General features: G+C 41.2%; 1 protein-coding gene and 1 long non-coding RNA gene across 14 annotated transcripts in view; one reads left to right on the plus strand and one right to left on the minus strand.

Moving 5' to 3' along the window:
- Window positions 1-1,229: 1,229 nt before the first annotated feature.
- Window positions 1,230-7,774, minus strand: LOC132661251 (uncharacterized). The gene is made up of 2 exons (XR_009602145.3): window positions 7,330-7,774; window positions 1,230-2,056 (listed from the first exon to the last, which is right to left on the minus strand). It is a non-coding gene; the product is annotated as an uncharacterized LOC132661251 (long non-coding RNA).
- Window positions 7,775-8,060: 286 nt separating this feature from the next.
- The window catches only part of EMSY (EMSY transcriptional repressor, BRCA2 interacting), a 91,572-nt gene continuing 81,580 nt past the window's right edge, over window positions 8,061-18,052 (plus strand). For 12 of the 13 annotated variants that reach the window (XM_060605565.3, XM_060605578.3, XM_060605569.3 and 9 more), the window contains exons 1-4: window positions 8,061-8,182; window positions 9,901-10,009; window positions 15,940-16,039; window positions 17,630-17,704. In XM_060605565.3, the coding sequence (XP_060461548.1) occupies window positions 9,940-10,009; window positions 15,940-16,039; window positions 17,630-17,704 (245 nt within the window). In that variant the 5' untranslated portion in view covers window positions 8,061-8,182; window positions 9,901-9,939. The remainder of the gene's footprint in view (window positions 8,183-9,900; window positions 10,010-15,939; window positions 16,040-17,629; window positions 17,705-18,052) is intronic. The other variant, XM_060605576.3, reaches the window with a different exon arrangement.

Here is an 18,052-nt window from a genome sequence, read left to right on the forward strand (position 1 = left end):
CGAAGTCGGATGCCCAACCGACTGAACCACCCAGGCGCCCCGGAATTTTCATTTTTTAAAAAGTTTTATTTATTAAGTGATCTCTACACCCAACATGGGGCTCGAACTCACAACCCTGAGATTTAGAGTCACACGCTTTACCAACTGATCCAGTCAGGTGCCCCTGTAATTTTCATTTTAAATTACATTTAGTCTGTGTAGATATGTGGGGTATGTAAATACTTTTCTATTGTAAGATGATTAGGTTGTCAATTTTTTGATAGCATTGAAATTAAAATTTCTGTAAATATAACTTTTCTCATATTTTAGATTATTCCCACAAATGGGAATCCTGTATCAAAGGGTATGAACATTTTTATGACTCACACAGTGCCCTGGCTTATTTTTATTAAGCATCTGATTTTGCTGTGTAACATTCTTTCACTGACCTCTGACAACAGTACCCTAATTTTCCTAAGGGAAGCCAAGCTCACCCCCACCCCCACTCCATGTACTTTGGAATAATTGACTTTACCACTCAGCTTCCTCCTTTCCGGAGAGTAACATGTGGATAAGGCAAATCAGGGCATTACATTCTCCTGGCCACAGTTTAGGGATGGGCACATGCCCCAGATGGAGACAACAGCAACAGGGTGAGACTTTTAATAAGATCGTCGGAAGAGATAGCATGTGCCTCTTTTCTGCTGGGGCTATAAGCAGGAAGGATGATATAAGCCTGGAACTGCTGGGAGCCAACACACAGAACATGAGAACGAAGCCAACACAGTAGAAAACAGCTGAGGGATGGAGAGATATTCTAGATTCAGTAATGCCTGTAGCCAGAACTACTCTAGGACTTAAAGTGAACCCCAAATTTTCATTATTCCTTAAACCATTTCATTCATCCATCCATCCATCCATGCCCACACACCCACACATTCCTAACTGGTACAAATAGGATTTTTAAAAATCCTTTTTACTGGCATTTTTTAAGTAATAAATTTTATTTTTAGAGCACTTTTAGGTTCAAACTGTATAAAAAGTTCCCACATACCTCCAGTCCTACCCAGCCCCATGCCTCTCATATATGATCTATCAACATCCCACACCAGAGTAGTACATTTGTTACAAGTGATGAACCTACACTGATGTGTCATTATCACCTAATGTCTAAAGGTTATGTAAGTGTTCACCCCTGGTGGTGTACATTCTATGGGTTTTGACAAATGTGTAATGATGTGTATCCACCATTACGGCACCTTTTTACTTTTTATTGAGGTATAAACTACATAAAGGATACAATCTTACACGTATAGCTTGATAAGCTTTTACTTAGGCCTATCTATTCATGTAACCCCTACCCAGATCAAGATCTAGAACATTCATAGTTCCACGGTTCCTACCTGCTCCAAGTAGTTGCTCCTCTAAAGTTATTTACTATCCAGACTTCTAGCACTATAGATTACTTTTGCTGCTTTTGAACTTTCTATAAATGGAATCTCACAGTTTGACTGCAGCCTCTTAGCCTCTTGGCAGACTGATTCTGCTATCACAATGGGAAGAGACTGGGGGTTTGGGGAGGAAGGAATGAATATGTTTTGCCATGTGAGAGAGAGATGAATTGTGACTAGGAGTGACTACGGCAGATGATGTTTTTCAAAAATGACCACAGCAGTATTTCTGGTTCCATGTGTTCTTTCAGAACTCTACCACTCTTCTGTTAGGTTCCCCTTGAACCTGGGTGGGCTTGACTGTTCCAATCAAGAGTACTGCAGAAATAATGGCATGGCTTCCATAGTTTGATGACAAAAACTTCCAGTTTTCTTTTGTCTCTTTTCTCTCTAGTCACTTGCCTTGGAATCTGGCCACATGTTGTAAGGAAGCATAGGCCACATGGAGATGCCACACACTGATGTTTCTGCTGATAATCCCAGCAAAGATTCCAGGCAACATCAATTGCTGGTCATATGAATGAATGAGACCTCAGATGATTCCAGATTTTAGCCATCAAGCTGTCCCAGTGGACTCCAGAGGAGTAGAGATGAACTGTGTTCTTAAGCCCTACCAATTTGAAGATCTGTGAGCAAAAATAAATTGTATAAGCTATAGCAATGCTTTGTTATGCAACCACAAAAAACCAGAACTCTGTAATATCTGTGTGTTCCTGGGAAGAGTCTTGTGATATTTGACATTGCACAAATTATTTTTCTCTCTAGGCCCTGGTTTCCTCAGCTATGAAATGGACAATTACTATACCATGGGAATGTTGTGAAGTTTAAACGAGATAATGCACACAGGTGCTTTTTATAATGAAATTTCAATAAATGCTACCTAATATTATTTCAACTTACTTCCGTCAAGTTGTCCTAGATTTGCTGCTTTGTATAAATTCCTAAAACCTGATTTTGTACACACACACACACACACACACACACACACACACACACGAACAGATAGGCACACTGCAACTTTACAGCTTCCACACTGCTCTCTCCCATCACTTATGTTGTAAGGATGCTCAAGCAGCCTTATAGGGAGGTCCACAGAGTAAGAAACAGACCTCTTCCCTCACTAACTTGCCAACCATGTGAACAAGCTACAGTAAAACCTTGGATTGTAAGTTGTTCTGCAAGTGTTCTGCAAGATGAGCAAACATTTCTAATAAATTTTAAGTTGATAAACAAGTGATGTCTTGCAATACGAGTAGTACATGACACTGAATGTCACATGCATCACATGATCACAACTGAGGCAATGATTCTTCTCTCTCTCTCTCTGCAGGATTGTGGGTTATCGTCTCCCATGCTTGGATGCTCAGTCTCAGGTCATGGTGTTTGGCAGAAATCAGTGATTTTTCAGAACGTTGGAAGGTGCCCACAACTGGTACTGGTGTATTTTTTGTCACTTCAAAGCACCTATGGACAGTCCTTTGCCTTTCTGTACATGAGTAAGCTTAAGAATGCTTCGCTTCATTCTAGGTCAGGCTGCCTGCAGATATAGACCCTTTCCTCTGCTGCCTTATTGCCAATTACATTATATGACAAGAGTTTATTAATATTTTACTGTAATCAACATCCAGGTGAGTGTATACAATGGCCCCCAGGCAGAAAAAGATTCCATTGAGCCAAGACATAGCAGTGATTCTGCCAGTGATACTGAAAGTCGTCCTACACAATAATTCTCCTCTCTCGTCTCCCTGACACCAGCCACAAAGGTTTTCAAAGGTAAGTGCAGGTTTTTATTTTTCTTTATTATTTCGTTTTATATAACAGTATTGTAATCATTTTTATATGGATATTTTTCGGTTATAGAACGAATCATCCGAGTTTCCATTATTTCTTATGGGGGAAATTTGCTTAGATATACAAGTGCTTTGGATTAGAAGCACATTTCTGGAATGAATTATGCTCGCAAACCACGTTTTTACTGTACCTAGGAAGCTGATCCTTTAGCCCCAGTCTTCAGATGATAGCTGTCCTAGCTGACATCATGAATGCAACCTCTTAGAGATTCCAAGCCAGAATCAGCTAACTTGATTCCCACAGAAACTGCAACACCTGTATGAAATTAAAACAACAACAACCACAACCACCAAAACCTTATTTTGTTTTAAAGCCGAGGTTTGGGATAATTTCTTATGTACCAATAGTTAACTAATAGCTACATCAACATGGGGAGGATTATAGGGGAGAAACTGATCCAAGGTAGAGGGCTGTTTTAGGGTCTATGTGGAATGACAGAGACAGCTGAATGAACTTGGAAGTGCCAATGAGACAGAGTTTGAATGATCACAGGGCCCTGCGTAGAAAGAGAAGAAAATAGAGCTAGAGGAGGGAACAAACCTGGAACTGATAGACTGTAAACTGTAGATTTCACTGAAGTTGAAGAACAGGTTTGGTGAGGGTAAAGGAGTAAAAAAAACTCTGGAATAAAAGAAGGTCTTGTTTAGAAGGTGGAATTACCTTAGTTACTGATTTCAGAGGTGGAATAGTTCTGGAGAACAAAGCACAGGATCAAAGAAATGGGTGGTTGAATGGCAGTGCTGGGGGAAGGTTTTTAAAATCTTTCTGGTGAGGACAAGGGCAGAAGGGACAACAGGGCAACACAAGCTGGTGATAGCAGACTTAAAAAGCTTCTCCCTAAAAAAAAATCCCATCATCCCTAGAGAGATGGAATGACAGTTGAATGGAGTTTGCAGGGTTTGAAAGCCTCACTGCAAGGGTAGCCGGTCTGGAAGTTGGTAGTTACGAGGTGAGGAGAATACCATCCTTTCCTTCTGGTTCAAGATATTGAAGATGGGGATAGAAGGAAGAACTCCATTTGCAAGGGCTTCAAGAGAAACAGTTAACTTTAGGACAATATCAGATTTTTGGCAAGATAAACAAGTGATGGCACTGCTCTAGGAAAATATTAGGTATGCAAGGAAATTTCTTTGCATTGGCATGGGTTTGCTTGTAAAAAAGCTGGAACTTTACTACTCTATTGGCAACTCGGAACCACTGCAAAGTCTTATACCGGCGACTGACATGGTGAGCTTTGAATTTTTGTAAGCTCACCCTGACAGCAGTGGCAGTATGATAGACATACTAGGCAAGGAGTGTGGAGAGGTGCTTTTGGAAGAACAGGGCTGGGAAAAAGCCAGTCAGAGGCAGGATAAGCTTCTTGAGGGTGAAGTATGACTCTGACCCTTAAGGAAGAGAATTTAATATTGAGAATATTCGGGAATATGGAGCAATCAGAGACAATACAGGGAAGGCAGATTCTGGAGTGGATGTGGAGCCATCCACTCCACACAGGTGATGAAGCCTCACCATCATCCCACTAAAACAATGGGGCCAGCTATTTAGGAAGTAGAGACTACAGCGTTTAATGGACAATGAGGGACAGGAGTTGTCAGTTGACGAGGCAGTGTCCAGATCTTTCACCTCCTTTCTGAGCTGTTCAAAGCACTTCTGATCTTCTGATAGATTATTTTGATGATAATGGTGAAATCCACCTTCTCCAATATAGCACTACAAAATTTGAATGGTGGATGGATGGTAGGCCCCTTGAAGAAGTTTGTTTCGAGAAACCTGCTTGGTCAATAGTGGAATAAAGTCTGAGACAGATATTGTACTCCAATACATCTCCCCAGACTAGAGGTAGTTATGTCTAGTAGGACAATAAGTCTTGGTTTTTCTTTTGTGGAATTGGAGGATGGCTCTCATTTTATTTATCACACATTTCGTGGACTCAAAGTGCAAAGTGCCTTAACTTGAAATCATGGCTCTGCTACTAACTAGTGTGTTGTCTCGGGGAAACTACTTAATGGTCTCTGTGCCTCAGTTTCTTCATCCGTAAAATGGTAATAGTATTCTCAAAAGGGTTTTGTGGAGACTAAACAAGTTGATGTATAAAACAGTATCTGGAACAGAGAAAGCCCTGGATAAGTATTAGCTATTATTTTTATGTGCTAGGTACTAGAGTGCAAAGATCTCTCCTTGAAGAGCCCATTGTCTAGTCAGAAAGATTTTCAAACAAATGACCATAAATCAAATGTTCTGAATTTTGTAATACAATGTGTAGAAGCAGAGGCAGGAATGCCTGTCTTAGAAGGAAAAGTCAGAGGCAGGATAAGCTTCTTGAGGGTGAAGTATGACTCTGACCCTTAAGGAAGAGAATTTAATATTGAGAATATTCGGGAATATGGAGCAATCAGAGACAATACAGGGAAGGCAGATTCTGGTCACAAAATACAAATATAGTTAGGAAGAAAGGGAGGATGTGGGGGGATTGAGAGTTTGTTAGAAATATAGAATCCTAGGGGCGCCTGGGTGGCTCAGTCGGTTAAGCGTCCAACTTCGGCTCAGGTCATGATCTCACGGTTCGTGGGTTCGAGCCCCGCGTCGGGCTCTGTGCTGACAGCTCAGAGCCTGGAGCCTGTTTCAGATTCTGTGTCTTCTTCTCTCTGTGACCCTCCCCCGTTCATGCTCTGTCTCTCTCTGTCTCAAAAATAAATAAACATTAAAAAAAAATTTTTTTAAGAAATATAGAATCCTAGAACCTATCCAGAAACACTCAAGGAAAATTTGCATTTTAACAAGATCCTCAGGGGTTCCTACTGAACATGAAAGTTTGAGAACCACTAGTCTAGAGCATACACTGGAGCCAAGCTGCTTATGTTTAAGTCCTGGCTTCACCATTTATTTATCATGTGTGACTCCAGGCAAGCTATTTAACCTCCTTTCTCTGCCTCAGTTTTCTCATTTGTAATTAGACATAATAGTTTCTACCTCGTAAAATTTTAAGGCCTAAATGAATTAGTATGTGAGACGCTTACAGCAATACTTAACATTAAGTAAGCATAGGAGTAAGCTAGAATTCTTGACTTATATGCTATTTATTGTGGTCAGTGCCAGTTTTATAAGCAGCTTGGCTTTCCATTTCCACTCCATTACCTGTCACCTTGACATTTATTGTATAGAAGACACTTGGAAGTCAGAGGACCTGGGGTTAAAAAGCCCAGCTCCCTTCAATTCCTAGCTTTGTGAAATTGGGTGAGTTCTCCAATTTCTGTGTTTTCCTCATTCATAGTGTGTGTGTGGGGGGGGGGGCGGTAAGGAAGATCTAAACTATATCTACCTCAGATACTATAAGGCTCAAATCAAAGAAAGTATGTTAAACAACAAAATATTTTAAAGTTTCTTTTACCATCTTTCCAAAAGTTAAGTCATTGACCTGAAAACAGGTGACCTAAATTTACTGGGAAATAGATTGAAGAGAACGCATTACAAGATAAGGGAGGGAGAAGAGGGCCTGGAGGTTATCTGTCCCACTTCATGACTTTCTGGAGGGGCAGGCTTGGGTTTCAACAATAACAATTTTCTGGGACCTTACAGAGTGTTTTTAGCTAATGAGTAAACAGTAGTAAGAAACTTAAATGCTGTTATTTATTTTCTCTTCCTAATCTACTGCTCCATTCAAGGATATGACCAGTCTCACACGTTTGCACAAAGGTTGGCAATCCACAAATAACTCTTCCCCACGTTGTGTATCACAATATCCCCATAGGGTGGTATCAACCCCATTTTACAAGAAAACTTTGTCAATACCAGAAAGCATATTAAAAACCCCCTTTGACTTGGGCATTTTTACCAGCTCCGAGATTTCCAAAAGTACACAATTTAGGAGGAAGGGCAATCACAACACTTGATTGACTCTTCAACAATACCAAGCACTGGTTTCGGTTTTATGGCCGCGAGTAATTACACACTGGGCCCCCTTTCTCATACGTGTAATAGGGGCAACAATACCTTCGTCCCACAGTTGTTCTGTGATTAAATAAGAACAAAGGCTGAAGGATGAACCTACCACGTCGTAGGGCCTCTAACAAATACCTTCTCCTTCTTGCCTTTGACAGCTAAAGCACGAGATATCACTATCATTCCCACTTCACACGTGGAGAGAGACCCGAAGTGAAGAACGCTCGGGTTCCACTCCTCCACTGGCAACTCGGCAACCGCCAGCCTGGGCTCTGGCAATCGCAACGTCCGCTATGTCGGTTCTCGTAGCGTGGATTCTCTGTCCTTGACTCGCGTCTGGTGGGGGCTGTGGAGGCCGCTGACAATTGCTCCCATGACTCTGAGGAATCCGATCCTAATCCTCAACAGCGCTTCAGGGACAAAGCTGCTTTCCTACCGTCCCTAACCTCGCCTAGAGTAAAGGTCGCGGCAAAGCCCCAGCTGCAGCTACCGACGCCATCTTGGCCTCTACGTGTGACGCCACACGTAGCAGAGAGCGCAGCCGATTGGTTGGGAGACGGCAGCTGGAGGAGAGGCGCGCGAAGCCGGAGAAGGAGGGTATGGAGGTGAAGCCAGGGAAACTACAATCCCGGCCTTCCTTGCGCCTGCGACAGCATACCGACAGCGAAAGAGGAGGGAGTTGGGTCGGGACCACAACTCCCAGCACCTCCCGCGATGTCTCTTCTTTCCTTTCAAAACGCGGAGGAAAAGAGGGACTGGGAGAATGGAAGCCTTCTGGAGCCTGTTCTCCGAAAGGCGGGAAAGGCGAACTACACCTCCCGACTGGCAGCGCGCGGCTGCGCCTGCGCCCTGATGCCTGTCGCCATCTTGCCCCTTCTGAGGCACCGCAAACAAACCCAATTCCTGGTGTTCCCTAGTCTTGGCGGAGGAGCCTTTTAGATGAGCCCCGAAAGGCCGGGCAGGTGGGTGACTCTCGGACAGGGTGCCGGGAAGAGCTGGCAGGTTAGCCGGGCTGGAGGAGCGCCGGGCCAAGCATTTGGTCCCCGGCTTGGGGCGCCCAGCCCCATCCTCCGTTGTCTCCTAACGGGATCGTGGGGCTCCCTGAGGTGGGCTGAGGGGGACTTTGGCAGGCCTGGTGCTGGGATCCTGGGGGTCCAGCTCTGGGCGCCTCCCGGTGAGTCTCGGTCGTCTGCCTGGCTGTCCGCGCGCCTAGTTTCTCTCCGTTGTCCTCTCCGCTGAGGAGGGAGCGAGGCGCTGATGCCGACCGTGGCCCCTGACACCGGCTACTGGTCCTGAAGGGCTTGGGTAGTGGGCTTGACATTGGGGTTGGCGCTGAGCGGCACCGGTGAGGAGGGTGGGCGGGCTGCTCTTGTTGTGGTGCTGTGAGAGAGTGCGTGTTTGGGGAGGGGGCGGGGCGGGCTTGCCTCCTTGACACTTGAGTGGGGGAAGGATTACACGAGATCCCGGCTGCCGGAGCGGGCTCCCGCTACTGCTGCTTAGATTTCCAGTGCGCTGCGTCCCCGCGGTGGGGTGCGCTGGCGGGGACGCGTCGGGATGCCGTGACGTGGTGCTTGTTCGGGCGGTCGCCGGCCGCCTCCAAGATCCTGTCGGGAGGCGGGGACTGGCTTGTGGAGGGAGCGGATTCCTTTGGCTCTGCCCCTTCTTCCTCCTCCCCACCCCTTTTCTTTATGTCATCCTGCCGGCTGGGGCGCGCAGTCCAGTTCTCCTAGCTCTGGGTTGGTTCGTAGCTGAGAGGACTATGGGAAGTCGGGGGGGGGGGGGGCGGTCAACTCCGGGCGCAGAGTTGGAGTTAGCAGCCCCAGTGCCTGGAACGGGATATAGCAGTTATTACGGTTCGGTGCCTGACTCAACTGGGGAGTGAGCTCGCTCATTCATTCATTCACTCACTCACTCACTCACTCATTCATTCTGCTCTCCTCTGTCTTCATTCACCTACTTAACCAGTATTTACAGTGGATCTGCTGTGTGCTAAGCAGGTATTGTTCAAGCCCTCAGCGCTAAGTTGTCTTTTTATCCTCTGAACCAGGCAATTCCCAGTACAAAGTAAATTCCTGACATCTGAAATTTTGGTAAATGATTGTCGAAGGACTACTGGGTGTAAATTCATCGTTCATTGTTCAGACTTGAGAAGACCGTTTTTGAAGTTCCATTAGCCCTTGTAACGAGCTGGCAGCTTTATGTATTTTCTCTCTTGTAAGTCTCGAATGAGAAAGCCAGCAGAAATCAAGTGACTTGCCCAAATCAAGTAGTAGCACCTATTTATTAAACAACATGCCAGCCACTGTGGTAAGAACTTCACATACTGTCCTTTAATCCTCATGACGAATTGGATGATAATACCTTTGTTTTCCAGATGGGGAAAACTTTTGCTCAGATAGGCCCCTTCACCCAGGATCGCACAGCCAGCGAGTTGAAGGCTAGAACTAGAACCTAGAGGTGTCTGACCCTAAAGCCTGTGCTCTTTCCACTGTCTTATGCCGGAATAATAAGCTCCGGAATGGCTGTTTAGTTCTTCATTTGTCAAAAGTTGAAAACTGTGGTGGTGAAATAGGATTGTTCTTACTGGTTTTACTTCTTAGGGTGTGGATCTCCAGGCAAGTGGCCTTTTGAATGTACGTTGTTAATTTGATTTTTGTTTTGTTTTGTTTTGTTTTGTTAGGGAAGACAAGCTCTTTGGGGCTACCAAAAAGAAGCAGCAATGCCTGTTGTGTGGCCAACCCTTTTGGATCTCAGCAGGGATGAATGCAAAAGGATTCTTCGAAAATTGGGTACGGTTTTCATTTTTGATGTTTTATGACTTTCTATGATACTTTTCTCTTTCTTTCTTTCTTTTTTTTTTTTTTTTTTTTTTGTCATGGCTGTTTGCCTGGATGTCCTATCTCATGCTGCGTTAGAAATTTTTTGGAGGTGCATTCCCCATCTTACTCGTTATTTCCCCAGTGCCTAGCATAGTGCTCTGTACTTAGTAGGTGCATGAACCATAATAATAAAAATAGTAGCTAAGAGTTCTCGAGGGGTACTGGGCTGTTGTGAGATTTTTACTCTTTCAGCATCTCATTTAATCCTCACTCAAATGGAAAAGGTAGGTTTTTTTTTTTTTTTTTTTTTTTTTTTTGTCTGTTTCCATTTTACAGATGACAGAACTGAAGCTTAGAGCCCAAGGTGATGCTGGAGTCAGGATTGTAACCCAGGGAATATGACTCCAATATCACTTTAGCATACTTTTAACCTTCATGAATATATGTGTGAATTACATACTGTTTCTAAATTCTAAGTAAATGTTAGCTATGCTGACTTCTCTAAATTATATTTTACTGTCAGTAATAAGACATTCTTTGTATTTATAATTAATTATTTTGAGCTTTTTTTCCTTTAGAGCAGCCTTTCTCAACTAGCATTTTAGGGAGAGAATTAAATACTAATGCTGAACCTAATCCATTGTATGTAATGAACTAACTTACGCATTTAGAATTGTAATCGTTATGTACCGTTCTTGGGAAAATTGAGAAAAAGAGTTACTCGAATTATTTTCTGTATTCTGTGGTTCAGATGTGGATCCTTGGCTGAGAACTGCCGCCTTAGCCTGTAAGGTCCAAGAAGGACCTTGTCGTCTTCTTTACCACTATCGTTGCAGGCTAGCACATAGTAGACGTTCATCAAATGAAAAAATTATTTGAAAAAAGAACATTAAATATTTGGAAGTGGATATGAGTTATTTGGATATCTGTAATTTTGAAGGGTAAAGTGTGGGCTTTGATTTCAGAGAGACCTGGGGTCTTTGTCTTGTCACTGATGACCCGCAAGATCAATTTATTTAATCTCCATCAATCTGTCGACATTTTTGTAAAAGAAGCATAATAATATCTGCCTCATAGATTTGTTATGTGGATTAGTTGTATATAAAAGGGGCCTATCACAGTGCTTGACATCTGAGGGTATAGTGTTTTAGAGCAGTTGCTTTCAGACGTTAATGTAGTTGCAGGTGAATCTTCAAAGGAAATTTTTGTTGGGAATTCCTATATGTAAATCTGAATCATAGCTGCCCTGGCGCTGCCTCCTAGTAACATTTACCGTTTTTATTTTTCCTCAGAGCACTACGAGGATTTCTCTTATTTTAAACTACCTTTTTGCATTGTATTTTAGCATGTTTAGAGAGTTTTTTGAGGCAATCATTTTTTTATCACATTTTTCCTTTAACCTTACATCCAACTTTTAGTACTAATTTGAGGATGATTTTCTACACACTTACATGCAATTGCTATAATTTGCTAGCTACCATTTATAAAGTTGGACTTGTATTAATTTCATAGCTAAAATAATTGCGGAGGAACAGATCCCAAGTATAGTAGACTGCTTTAGAGTTTTTGGGCTTTTGGGGCCTTGAGTCAAGAGATTATGTTTAAATATAAAAATGGTAACCTTTAAGTCTAAATTTATCTTTAACTTTAGCCGAGGCTGTGTGGGTACTGTTGCTAGAGAGCTGTTTCTGTACAAAAGAAAACAGCCTTCCTGCAGAGTAATGTCGTCTTCAATGACCCTTCACTTTGGGAGGTGAGCCTTGGTAGTGATTTGCAGAAAGACTTCCTCCCCACCCGTTGGCCTATTATCATAACAATGAAACCTTTGAATTGCCTTCAAATAGTAGCTCTAGGTCCAAAGTTTAGAGAAAGTACTGTATTTAGGAATTAACTTAAAATATTTTAAGAATTAGGTTTGTCCTTCCAAAAACAGTTATAAATCATATAACATAAAATGTTAAACATTGAGATTTTACTTAAATAAAAAGAAACTGGGATAGAGAATTTTTTTATGATACGTTGAACAGACCAGTAATAGATAAATGCTTCCTTCCCTCCTTCTAGCCTGCTTTTCCTCTGCCTTATTTTTTTGAAAACCATTCCTGAGCTACAACTCCAACTTGGGGCTTTATGGACTATGTTGTTTATGACTGATTTGTTTAAATGGAATGGGTTGAGGACTTTATAAAAGTGGTTTGGCGAATCTTTTTGTTTTCTGTGGTGTTTGCATATATTTATGTATCATTAGAGTTAGCACTACAGTAGAATGGCACCAAAAATAATGCCAGAAATTCAACTAAGTTTGATATTTGTCAGGATCTGAGGATACCCATCAAAGTGGAAATCAAATGTGAAGGAGGTTGGGAAGCCAGTGAAGGTTCTTTACAATGAGTGAATTTCTGGAGGAGGGAGGAAGTGCCTCGAATCGTGTACCTATGATAACTGTTGTCTGAGTCCCAGTTTTGTGTGAGGTTGCCACCTCATACTTTTGTCTATGATTTTTTAGTTAGACTTGGAATGACACTTGAAATGTCAAAAATCTTTGCCACATTTCTTTAGTTAATTTCACTCTTTTTGAAGTAGTATCTTGATCACCATAAACTGCATAGGCCAAAAGTGAACTTTTTCTTTGTCCTCATGCCACCTCCTCTCTCTGACCTCTCCATTTCTTTGTATGGTATTGCCCTTCTAAATATCTTGCAGACTGTAAAACTTGGTTCCTTTCCTTCTGCTGTTATTTCCACATTCAGTCAATTACAGAGTCCTATCAAATAAAAGCATTTTAGCCTGGAATTAGAGGCTTAGTCTGGCCCCAGACTACTTTTCCATTTTTATCTTTCTTTATTCCTGTATCTGTATCTCTTGTTGGATTTTAATTGCCTTGAAGATAGGCACTTTGTTTTATTTATATAATCATTCTCATGGTACCTTGTAATAGTAGTCATGTGCAATTAATAGTTTGGTTTGAATTAATGACTGTCCGAGTACAGACATGTTTTTACTTTCCCTAGAGTAAAACTCTGAAAATGGTCACTGACTGTTATTGGAAGTTTGATGTCTATATGAGATATTATTGGCTTTTACTCTTCCTATTCCTTTTGCACATTTGCATTTTTTCTCCTCTGCTTGCTTAGAGCACACTTCTGATTAAAGCTTATGCTTCTAGATCAGATGATGTGTTTCCCCTCTGTGCTTTTACCACTGTATTATAAACTGTATCATAATTGTCTGATGACTTGTTTCACTGTAGCTTTATTCTAAGGTTAACTCCTTGAAGGTAGAATTTAGCATACTATCTGATATCTATAATAGGACTCAGTACTGATTTGTTGAATAAAATATTCCATAAATGAGGCATAAGCTTTTAGTATAGTGATTTCTTAGTTGGTTATCCCCAGTGCCTTTCTGAACTCGACTTTGGGTCATGATAAAAGCTGAAATACACGTTTCCTGTGACTAAGTATTTTCTTCACTTCTCCAGAATGGGAAAGCTTTTTCCTTCCAGAGAGACCCCATGAAACATCTACATAGTATTCAGCATAGATTGAATATACAGGGTGTTTACACATGGGATAATTCAGTTGGACCAGACATTTCTGTTTAATATAGTCAACTCACTTACTCTACTATATAAAGGTCTTTTTTTGATTGTCAGAACTATGAATAACATGAACTGAATGAGGCTATTAGTTTATTATTGGTGTAGTACTTAGGATGCAGATACGCATGCCTTTATTATTTGGGTGTCCGGCATTAGGAAGTAGCAAATACTAACTAGTAGCAACTTGAATTGAGTAAGAAGATAAATGTAGTTTGGACACTTATTTCCCATCATTCAGTTTTGCTCAGGTATACTCGTCTCATAGTTTAAGACAACTATTTTATTATTATTTTTGATGCTATGGATGCTGGGGGTTTTTCTTTTATTTTGTGTGTGTGTGTTTATTTATTTTTGAGAGACAGAGAACAAGCGTGAGCAGGGGAGGGGTGAAGGTGGGGGACAAAGGATCTGAAGCAGGCTGTGCACTGACAGTAGAGAGAGCTCAATACAGGGCTTGAACTCACAAACTGCAAGATCATGACCTGAGCCAAAGTCGACACTTAACACACTTAACCGATTGAGTGAATTCTGAATTCTGTCATGTGGTTGTATTCAGCTGGTAGCTTAGATAGTTGACTGGGCTCAGCTGAGATGGCTGGGCCTGTCTCTCCATGTGGCTTTTCATCCTGGGCTTCTTTGCATCTTGGTTATCTCAAGGTAGCAAGGCCCTGTGGGCAAATGCGTATTGAGCTTCTGTTTGCATCAGGTATGCTGATGTTCCACTGGCCAAGGCAAGGCACATGCCAAGCCCAGAGTCAGTGTGGGAGGGGACTACACAAAGTAGTACAACTTCCATGGAGTGTGCTGGGAGGCAGGCATGGCTTATTGGGAGCCAATGAGGAGTTTTTGGTTGTATATCTTATTTTGTCTTTTTTAAAAAATTTTTTTTAACATTCAGTTTTTGAGAGAGTTAGAGAGACAGAGCATGAGCAGGGAAGGGACAGAGAGAGAGGGAGACAGAATCTGAAGCAGGCTCCAGGCTCTGAGCTGTCAGTACAGAGCCCTATGTGGGGCTCGAACTCACAAACCGTGAGATCATGACCCAAGCCGAAGTCGGATGCTCAACCAACTGAGCCACCCAGGTGCCCCATATTTTTTTTTTTTTTTTTCATGTTTGTTTATTTTTGAGAGAGGGAGAGAGAGATAGAGCAGGGGAGGGGCAGAGAGAGAAGGGAGACATAGAATCTGAAGCAGGCTCCAGGCTCTGAGCTGTCAGCACAGAGCCTGATGCGGGGCTTGAACCCACGAATTGTGAGATCATGACTTGAGCTGAAGTCAGATGCTTAACTGATTGAGCCACCCAGGCGCCCTTGTCTTTTTTTTTTTTTTTAAATTTGTATATTTTGAGACAGAGACAGAGGAAGAGTAGGGGAAGGGGCAGAGAGAGAAAATCCCAAGCAGGCACCATTCCCAGTTTAAGGCTTGATCTCACAACCTTGAGATCACAGCTTGAGGACCAGGAGATCATGACCTGAGATGATATCAAGAGTCTAACCAGTGTCAGAGATTGACAGTTTCATTTCATAATGGTTGTTGTTGTGGAAAAATAGTGAAACGAAACTGTCTGGCATTAGGGTTCAGTGTATTATATCCTTGTTGCTATAAGAGCAACTCATGTTTCCTAACTTGCCTTAGTCATTTTGATGGTAGGTGCAGAGGATCTTAGATCTGGAAGATAACTTCAGAGTCTCTTCTAGATAAAGAAATTGAGGTTCAGAGATGAGAAGAGACTTGTCCAAGGTCACAAAACTAGTGAGTGAGTGGTAGTGCTGGAGCCAGAATCTGGTCATTTGACTCTTGTTCTAGGAGTTTTTCTACTGGACAGTGCTCATGGTATTCTCAACCCCAGGAGGGAGGTAGAATGTAGTTTGAATTTCAGGCAGGCCTAAGGAATTGTTTTAAGGATTGGTCAGTGTAGGTACCTGTCGGTAAAGCTAAAAATTTATCTTATCAGCCTTACATCACTTGGAGCCTATTCCTAATTGTTGGTAGCATCTGAGTTAAGTGTTCTTCAGTGATAATGTGCAAGATAGTATTTACCATTGGATTTTTCTACCTAAGCATTTTATATATGTGACTTCTGTGAGATAATAACAACAGCAAAAAAATATACAAACATTATAAAAGCCACATTTTAATCTACCTTCTTAGATAGGATTTTTGAGAGGAATTTTTAAAATTTTGCATATTGATTTTTTTTTATTGATTTCTAGGTTTTTTGCCCTGAAGTTTCACTATATGTAGCCATAGTTTTAAAATATTGAAGGCCTATCTTGTTAAAATAATTTTCTTCTTCTAGAATTGGAGGCATATGCTGGAGTTATCAGTGCACTTCGGGCACAGGGGGATCTCACCAAGGAAAAGAAAGATCTTCTTGGAGAACTCTCAAAAGTTCTTAGGTAAATTATCATAAAAATTTGTGAGACATGACTCTAGAAATTTCATTTTGAGGGGTTTTAGTACTTTTTACTCTCAAGTTGAAGACAGAGGTGTTCAAGTTTTTGGTGCTTAGGTATCCCATCCCAGTTGTGGAGGCTTTGTTACAGAGAGTTATATAATTTATCATTTATTCTATAATCAGAAAGGGTTTAAGGCAGACAGTTTTAGGTTTGGGTCACCTGGGAAGGGGAGGTAGTTTTGACCTGGGTGAAGGAAAGAAGGGTTGGTAGCAACAAGATCTGAAGACCTAGAGTGGCCCAGTGACATTTGTTGGGAGGGAAGAAGGAGACTTCTTAGTTGTTGTCTTAATTTAGAGAAATGGGTGGTTTTATATAGTCATAGCCCTAAGGATAGTTTACCCCCTAGCTTCCTGCTAGAATGGCACTTTAAATTTGTTAAAAAGTTCTAGTGAATGGAATTCTTAGATACCTTGTCTTGATCCATTCTGACATCTTGAGCTTTTTCAGAAAGTACTCTGTTTTAATGGAAGTTACCTTTCTACATATAAAACCATTTTGTTCTATTCTTTTTTTAAATGAAAATAGGGAAGAGGCTTTTCCTATATTTAGTTGCCATTAATTTAGGGATTTAAATTTAATTTAAGTGAAATCCTTAATCTTACTGTCTTCATGTTTAACAATTTATATATTTTCTGTTTGTTGTTTATATTTCCTCGTAAATCTGCTTTCTAGCCCTTTAAATATTTTAACCCATGTTATGGATTTAGTTTAAGCAGCAAAGATTACAATTGAAGAGTAATACTCATTTTATTGAGTATTTATGAATGGAATGGGGATAACCTTTTTTTCACTTGTTTAGTGTTAACCTTACATGTATTTAATCAGGGTCAATATAAGCGCATTTTTACCGTAATGGTAATGTGAGGTAGAAGACATACAGGTGAAGTGTTGAGTAATAAGGGAGTAATGTCCTGGTGTCAAATTTCATAGCATATAGCCACCAGAAAAAGATAGCTTATCCTGCCACTTTTGTTTCTTTATTATATTCACTGAACATAAAATTCACTGAATATATTCACTGAACATAGCATATAGCCACTGGAAAAAGATAGCTTATCCTGCCACTTTTGTTTCTTTATTATATTTACTAAACATAAAATTATAGACTCTTAAGCTTTAGAAAAGACTTCAGAAGACTTTCTTCCAAGTGCCAGAATCCTCTTAGTAACCACGATTAGGGGTCATTCAATGGCTGTTTGCGTATTTAGGTAACAGGAACCTCTGCTAATCTTGAACATGGTCTGACATTTCTGAGTTTTGGAAGTAATGACTTGATATCAAGCTGATTTGTCTTCCTATGATTCCTAATTTGCAACTAATCCTGCAGTTACACCGAATCATTATGAACCCTTCTTTGTGATTTTAATTAAAGCATCTGAAGGTGTATATTAGGCCCCTGTCTATATCTTTTCACAAATCAATCTTGTCCCCCCTCTTCCCCAAGCAGAATGTTGACTTAGAACATTAATAAAAGTATAGAAAAGAGCTGCCTGCTTGGCAGAGTTCTATAATGGCTATTTTTTTTCATAGCATCTCAACAGAGCGCCACCGTGCTGAAGTTCGGAGAGCAGTAAACGATGAACGGTTAACAACAATTGCACATAAGTAAGCCATTAGTCATACAACCCCTGATTTTTTATTACGTAGTATAACATAGTTTTGAAACAGTCTTCCGATTGTATAGCAGATTCCTGAGTCTTTTATCTTAATAGTAATTATTTCTGTACTCAGGGATCCTGACCATAGAGGTGTTACCTGTTTATTCACTTGGTTATGTTTTTGCATTTGGTCAGGCAAGCTTTAAGTACTGAGGTCAAATCCCACTACAGTGTAATCTCTGCATAACTAAAGGCCACCACAGTTCAGCAGATGATTCACTTAACTTGAAGCAAAGTTCAATAATAAAGTAGTATGCTCCCCTAATTCAGCAGCCCCTTAGAGGTTCTTTGTAAT

The sequence above is a fragment of the Panthera onca genome, chromosome D1, assembly GCF_046562875.1.
Source record: "Panthera onca isolate mPanOnc1 chromosome D1, mPanOnc1 haplotype 2, whole genome shotgun sequence".
Classification (NCBI taxonomy): domain Eukaryota; kingdom Metazoa; phylum Chordata; class Mammalia; order Carnivora; family Felidae; genus Panthera; species Panthera onca.